The sequence below is a fragment of the Camellia sinensis genome, chromosome 7 (assembly GCF_055761805.1).
Source record: "Camellia sinensis isolate YWXY chromosome 7, ASM5576180v1, whole genome shotgun sequence".
Lineage (NCBI taxonomy): Eukaryota > Viridiplantae > Streptophyta > Magnoliopsida > Ericales > Theaceae > Camellia > Camellia sinensis.
This window is the reverse complement of record NC_138967.1, coordinates 171,804,151-171,812,241: the sequence shown is the minus strand read 5'-3', so window position 1 is coordinate 171,812,241 and position 8,091 is coordinate 171,804,151. Positions and strand designations below refer to the sequence as shown.

Below are 8,091 nucleotides of genomic sequence, written 5' to 3'. Positions count from 1 at the left end.
TTAGGAAACAAACATCACAAAAAGGGGTACAATTGTAACCTGCAAAATAATGAAAATTAAGTAAACAACATTACCAAAAAAAATGGGACTGTACATTAGAAAACTTTTGGGACTAAATGATTCAACTTTTAAGGAAATAGGATTTTTGGGTAAATTTTCCAAAAATCTAACATGCCAAATGAAGACTTAATAATTTTTTTTAAAGTGTAAATAGAGTTCCCCTTACATTATTTTTAGTTCAAAAATGATTCGTAGCTCGAATATTTCGGGCTCGAATGGCTCGAAAGTACAAATTTCTCTCTCCTCTCGATCTCTTCCCTCTCCACCTTAGCAATTCACTATACCACCTTCAACAAATTGCAAGAAATCAGCACTCTCACCTCTCTCTCAGTCTCGCCTCATCCTTCTCTCCTCTCTATCTCTTCACTCTCGCCTCTCTCACCTATCTCTTGAAGGAGTACGAAAGACGACGAGACGGTGGAAGAACGACGAACCACGATGGAGGACGAACGGGAGCCTACGACAGCGAATCTGAGGTAAACATGAAATCGCAAAGTTAAGGTTTACGTTTGGCTTCAATTTTTGTAGAAATTAGTCGATTGGAAGTGTTTGGGGTTGGATTTTACTTGCAATTTGTGTTAGGGTTTGGGATTTGGCTTTAATTTGTGATGTGTTAGGGTTTGGGATTTGCCTTTATACCTGTTATCAAGAATGAACTCTGTTATAATAGATATAAAACCGAGTAGGTTTGGGATTTGGGAATGAACTCTGTTATCAAGATGTGTTACTGTCCTGGTATATTTGGGATTCTTGATACCTGTTATCCCAAACCTACTTTGTATGACAGTAACACTCTGTTATGAAGATGTGTTACTCTGTTATCAAGAATTAACTTTGTTATCAAAATATTGATAACAGGTATAAAGGCAAATCTGGTCATGCAAAGTATACCTACTCTGTTAGAGTTCAATCTGGTCAGACAAAATATACCTGCTATCAAGAATGAACTCTGTTATCAAGATTAACCTGGTTAACCCAGTGGTGTGCCTAATTTAAGATTGAATTTTGTTATCAAGATTAACCTGGTTAATAGGTTAATCTTAAATTAATTTTTAATCTTGATGAAATGTTCTGTGAAAAATTGATGAAATGTTCCTAAACTTCATGAAATGTTCCTATGTTAAATAATTTCAAAATTAATTCAATGAATAATTCAATGTTCTGTGCATGAAAAATAGATTGAACTCTGTTATCTTAATTTAACAGATTGAACAGAGTTTTGTGAAAAATTAATTCAAGATTAACCTGTTAACCGAATTAATTCAAGATTAACCTAATAAGAGAGTTCAATCTTGAATGCATCTGCTTCTATTTTAAACAGATTGAACTCTGTTATCAAGATTGAATTCTTTAAAGAAATCTGTTATCAAGATTGAACTCCAACATCATCTTCTACTAATAATAGGAAGATAAAAAAAAATGGAAGAACAGCTTGGTAGGTAGTTGAATCATCATCTTCTACTAATAGGTAGTTGAATCTGTTGGTAGGTAGTTGAATTATCATCTTTTACTAATAGGAAGTTGAATCATCATTTTCTACTAATAGGTAGAATAGCTTGGGAGATAAAAAAAAAAAAGGAAGAACATCATCTTCTACTAATAGATAGTTGAATCTGTTGGTATTATTTATGCAGATAAAAAAATGGCTTCATCTTCTATTAATAATAGGAACATAAGATTAAAGCCAAGATTGTGTAATTGTGGAAGAACAGCTTCCATGCATATTGTACGAACCAATAAGAATGGAAATGAAGGACGTGTCTTTTTTATTTGCCCAACAAAATATATAAGTATCTGTTATATAAATTAATCTTTTACTTTTTACAAATTTCATTTGTCATTTATTGATTAATTGATTCTTGTGCATTGTAGAGTGCGAACAAACACTGCAATTACTTCAGGTTTGCAGATGATGACGACGACGACGTTACCTCCACAATCCGTACCAATGCTGGACCTCGGACAGATTTAAAAACAAAAAAAATTAATGATCTAAGGAGAAGGCTTGGTGAGATGGACAATGCAATTCATGAGCATGATAGAAAGCTTCAAAGGATGGAGAAGATTTTCAAGGCAATGACTTATGTCACTGTATTTTGTGTGTTTTTGTACTTTATCATGTAAATGACTCAATTGTTAGGTTTTGAAACATGCTATGAATGTAATCTACTTTTCTACTTGTTTTGTATTTTTTTGTTGGTGCTTAAAAATCTGTTGGTTAGTTGCTTAATTAATAGGTGAAAAATCTGTTGGTTGCTTATTTAATAGAATTATGTTGGTTGCTTAACAGTGTGTATTATATGTAATGGTTTGAAAAATTTGCGATGGTGTAGGCTCTGTTATTAACAGTGTGTATTATTTAATAGAAAAATCGGTGTGTGAACGTAGGCTCTGTTATTATATGTGATGGTTGCTTAACAGTGTGTATAATGTGATTGTTTCTTTGAGATGAATAATGTGTATAATGCGATGGTTGCTATTGACATGAATATTTGTGAACCTGTTTTTTTGAGATGAAATCTGTTGAATGAGCAGGTTGAAGGTAAAGGACCTTGAATGAACCTGTTGAATGGTCCATATACACACAGGTTTGTGAAATTCACTCAACAGTTGAAATTCACTCAACAAATTCACTGAACAGGTTTTTGAAATTCACTCAACATATACAGAGCAACCAAACACAGCATGTATATTAAGTCAACATACACAAGTTTCTGAAATTCACTCAATATACACAGGTTTCTGAAATTCACTCAACATACAAATTCATTCTCAGGTCAGGACAGCCCCTTGTACTAAAATCACAAATTATTCAATTGTTAAAGATTCAATTCAGACCTAGGAACTTCTAAGTTCATAACTACTAAGCACTGTAGAAGATCCATGGACACAATAGAACTGAATTTAGTGACTGCAAAACTTCAAATTGAATATCATGCAAATTGCAATATTGTATTCACCAATCATGGCATCAAGGATCATAGTTAAAAGGACCAAAAAACTAAATAAAAGAACAAAAACATAGATCCCTATAACACATGTTAAGAACCAATAGCAGTTTATCAAAAGGTCAACCAGTAAGCCCATAACACATGTTAAGAACCATTTGTAAGAATATCCAACACCCTACAGGTTTCTATTCTTTCAAAAATGGGACCTTCAATTCATTCAACTCAAAAAAAATGGGACATTCAAGTGAACAATCTGAAGTTTACAATTAGCACTTCGAAACTATAAAAAAAAAATGGATCCCCGTCGATGTTCAAGTCAACAAAATTTGATGGTACTATCGAACTTTGACTGCTAATATTGTTGACCATTCCAGCTTGAGTATGAGATATGCTTCCAATGTCGTCTCCAATTGTGCTAACTGGTGCTTGTAAAAATAAAGTAATTATTAAAAAAAAATTTCCACAAACATATTCACCAATATCAAGCGACAACAAACAAAGTGCAATATATTAAGTCCGTTCAACACATACCGATACATACATACTGTCTGCTATGGCATCCATAGAAGGACAATAGTAAGGTTGATTTGGCGGCACCTAATAATGAAATAGTAACACAAGTTAATTAGTAATTTCAAGCAATAAAATTAAAAGCCAAAAAAAAAAAACACGAAACAACCTTCATATTTAACATGTACCGGTTCATACATAGTGTGTTCCATGCCTCCCGTACAGGGAAAGCTTAACTTACGAGGTTCACCTTGATGCACCTTTTGACCCTATAATACCAAACATTGATGAATATTTGAAGTTTAACAAATTCTGCAATATACATATGTAGTGCAGAATGAAAAATGTACCTGTACCGGATTAGCATTCTTATTCTTTCCCTTTAACCGATTCACTATTGCATCAACCTTGCTAACCTTCCGTTTTGTACATGGACGGCCTCTTCGGCGAGCAACCAAAGGACTTAGTACCTTGCGAGTCATGCTTTCTTTTGTAGTATTGATACGAGGCGAATTTTTTGGTGAAGTCTGAGAAGGTGGTAAAGTACTACTTGAAGGTAGTAAAGTACTAGTACATGGCACATTACTCACACTACTTGATTGAACTATTCTCAATTCATCCTTGATTTTCATCAACCCAAGTTGAATCACCTTGTGTTTACCATCATCATTGGTAGCAAGTTCTAGGATCTTATCCAACGTGTTGTGATAGTTATCATGTAACTTTGGATGTAGAGAAGAGCCAAAGTTAGTATACGTGGTTGGAATGCATGTGTAGCATCTTTCTAAGTCTTTTCTCCATCTCGAAACAATGTATTTATTTGGCACCTCATATATGGATCTCTCAATGAGCACACAAAGTAAATGGGCACACATAATACCTCTAAACTCAAACAACCGACACATACATTGGAGCTCACATTCAGTTGAATTAAAGTACACAACAAATTCCACTTTCTTCATCCCCTCATCCACAACAACACCCACCCTCACATGATAGGTACAAATTGTTCCATCCTCTTTGATAAGATTTGCACGACAATACCCTAGACGCTTTATTTCTAGTTGAACTTCTTTAAATTTGGAATTAGTGTAAGTTGCACGAAATTGCTTCTCAAAACGATACACTGTTAAGCAATCATACAATTTGTTATAAGACTTACAATCTGCTTTTGTCTCCTTCTCTACCTTACTTCTCAACGCATTGTCATACTGCTCAACAAATTGCTTCAAGGTTGTCTTGGAGTTCACATATCCATCAAAGAATGCATTCATACTCTCACTTCGTTGTGTAGTTGACATGCCAACCCAAAATATGTCTTTAACATAGGCAGGAATCCACCTATGTCATTCACGGTATAACACCCCTAACCATTCGTTATCATTCAAATTGAAATTTTCAATCATTGCTTCCCAGTATTCCTCAAATTCATCTTTTGTGAATGAATCATAAACTGTATTGCTGAAAGCAACCTTTATGGACTCATATTGCAAATGTCCTCTCAATTTCTCAGGAATTTTCTTCATAATATGCCATAAACACCAATGATGCCAAGCCTGTGGGAAGACAATTTCTATGGCATGTTGCATAGCTCTGCACTGGTCAGTTATTATCGCTTTTGGGGGAGCATCTGACATGCAACTTAACCATTCTTTGAATAGCCAAACAAAAGTCTCCGTGTTCTCATTACTTAACAACCCACAACCAAACAAAATTAACTGTCCATGGTGATTAACTCCTACAAACAGAGCAAACGGCATATCATATTTGTTTGTCAAATAGGTTGTGTCAAAAGAGATAACATTCCCAAATGCTTTATAAGCCGCCCTACTCCTTGCATCCGCCCAAAACAAGTTGTGCATGCGACCATCTTCATCAAGGTCAATTACCGAATAGAAGTTTGAATTTTGTTGTTGCATTTTATGAAAATAATGTGTAACTAATTCGGCGCCTCCTACCCCAAATCTCAACCTTCTAGCATTCTCAATATAATTCCTTACATCTTGTTCATCAAATGTTAATGCCTCATATCCCCCCGCTTCAACAACTATGGAATGAAAATTCTTAGCCACCCCAATTCCTACTGCATCGTTAACTTCTAGTCTCCTCTTCACCGGAGTAACCTCTTATTCATTGCAAAATGCCGTGAGTTAGTAACAACCAAATCATGAGTGTGCTCAAGCACAACTATGGTTAACTTTTATGCTCCATCCTTTTGTAGACTGGCTCCTACCCTTACTTTACAATCAATTTTTTGATGACAAAGATGGTTCCAAGGGATTTATTTCTGATCTTTTTGTTCTGTTCCGCGCCCTAGTACATTCAATTCCAAAATACTTTACTTCCCCATCACATGTTAAATTTTGTGTTCTATAAGCTATAGCAAATCCCGAGTGTTTTGCATATTTTGCATAAAATGTGTACACCTCTTCCTTTGAGCTAAAATACATTCCCTTCTTAGGTTCTTCAACTTCACCACACTCATTAAATGAAAGAGTGTTATCTTCTTCTTCAACTTCGTCACCCTCATTGAAAAAATTATTGTTTGAATCAATATCCATTCTATCTTCACAGTTAAATAGAATACAAAATTTAGAGTACAAACGATTATGTTATTAATGGCAGCCACCTTAAGAATGGAGCTTTTCAGGTTTGTCAAATATGAAAGCCATTAGGCTAGAATCAAAAGGAGTTGAATTTTATAGCTTAAATCAATCACGGAATCCAAAAGAATTATTCAATGTGAGAAGATAAAAATCTTTGCAACCATAAGTAGTTGAAAAATGGCATTTTGAATTGAATTGATGATAGAATACAACCATAGTCTACAACAATAGAAAGCAATAGATAAAACCATAAAAGGTATTATTAAACATGTAAAGTCAACTGAGAATGAAAAGATAGCAAGGTTTTGAGGCACTCGGCATATTTGAAATATGTTCTAACATCAGCACCATAGCAATTCATGTTAGATAATGTCTCAATGGGACCACATAATTAAATGTGGTGTTATCATTTATAAGAAGCCTACAATTTAAGTGATTCAATTCAGTTAATAGGCTTAAGGGTATATGTGTTATGGACCTAATGTGTAGATACTAGTTGTATAATTTCTATTTCTATGAGGGGCAGAAATAGAAATTAAAACATATTGGTTAAAGTTGGTTTTCATTACCTTTCAGTTTTAAAACCAATAATGGTTAATTTATTGGTTTTCATTACCTTTCAGTTTTAAAACCAATAATGGTTAATTTATTGGTTTTCATTACCTTTCAGTTTTAAACCAATAATGGCTAATTTATTGGTTTTCATTACCTTTCAGTTATGAAAACCAATTACAACCTTTAAAAGGTTATGGTCCCTATTCCTTCCTAAGGTGAAAAGATAAGAACACTATTTTGTTTTTCTAAATCCTCTCAGGGAGAAACATAAGGCACCAAAGGGGAAAGGATTAGAAGGCAATAACATAGTCAATATCAAAGGTTTTATTGACAATCAGACGCTTCCGTTTAACCGTTCATCGATGGATTCAGGTATGTCGTTTTAGTCTTGTTTTCTTGATGATATACATGGTAGATGATCCGAAACATGAAGTTTCATGTTCTGAAATTTATGTTAACAAGTGGTATCAGAGCGGTTATATCATGTGTATTATCAGAATAGATATGCTTTTATTCATCCTATTTAGTTTCTTGGAATCCGATTCTGTTTTTGTATTTCTGTTTTTCCCTCTGCTGCAAATTCTGTTTTGTTTTCTGGAAATGGAACATAATTCGGATGGGCGGTTCATTTTTCAAATGGTGAACATCATGTATTTATATATATATATGTATATAATTGGGATTGCTGCAGATTATATAACATATACGGGGTAACAAATTTAGAAATCTTTAAATTTTTTCTAAATTTAATGTAATTTCATACAACGTCTACGGAAATTTAATTTTTTAATGTTCTAAATATAAGTCAATTCAAACAAGATGTCACAAAAGTGATCTCTCTTGTCTAGATTGTTTTATATGGAATGTTTTGAAATTCATGTCTGTGTATCTCATGCGGGTATTTATCGGTCCAAAGACATGATTAAGACTTGGCAGAATTACACACACATTTTGTGGTGATAAACATGTGCCAATTGTCAAGGAAACCTAATGTGAATAATAAATCCATCAAAAGATAGATTTGTTATTTGACATAACTTATTGTCAATGTTTGATCATTACAACAAGAATACCACTTACAGTTAATATCACTACCCAAAGGCTTGGTATTAATGTTGTGCTAGGTATCTTGAGATGTTGTCATTAAATTAATTTATTTAGAGATTATCTGTTTGGTAACTTAATGTGAGTATAATTGTTTATTCCTTTTATTTTCTTTTTGATTCAGCTTTAATGTCGACTACTTCAATCTCTGCCAACATGAACAATGTTCCAATGTTAAATGGAACAAACTTTAAGGACTGGAAAGAGAACATATTGATTGTTCTCGGCTGCATGGACATAGACTTGGCATTAAGGATGCCAAAACCGAATGCTCTCACTACACAAAGTACTCCTGAGGAAACTGT

At 33.8% G+C, this 8,091-nt stretch overlaps 2 protein-coding genes across 2 annotated transcripts; both read right to left on the bottom strand.

Moving 5' to 3' along the window:
* Window positions 1-3,099: 3,099 nt before the first annotated feature.
* Window positions 3,100-6,481, bottom strand: LOC114256020 (protein FAR1-RELATED SEQUENCE 9-like). The gene is made up of 3 exons (XM_082879789.1): window positions 3,710-6,481; window positions 3,543-3,608; window positions 3,100-3,430 (listed from the first exon to the last, which is right to left on the bottom strand). The coding sequence occupies exon 1, from the start codon at window positions 4,820-4,822 to the stop codon at window positions 3,824-3,826; it is 999 nt and encodes a 332-aa protein (XP_082735915.1). The 5' UTR covers window positions 4,823-6,481; the 3' UTR covers window positions 3,100-3,430; window positions 3,543-3,608; window positions 3,710-3,823.
* Window positions 4,868-6,082, bottom strand: LOC145796287 (protein FAR1-RELATED SEQUENCE 5-like). Its single transcript, XM_082881367.1, has 2 exons — window positions 5,948-6,082; window positions 4,868-5,644 (listed from the first exon to the last, which is right to left on the bottom strand). The coding sequence occupies exons 1-2, from the start codon at window positions 6,080-6,082 to the stop codon at window positions 4,868-4,870; spliced, it is 912 nt and encodes a 303-aa protein (XP_082737493.1).
* Window positions 6,482-8,091: the final 1,610 nt, after the last annotated feature.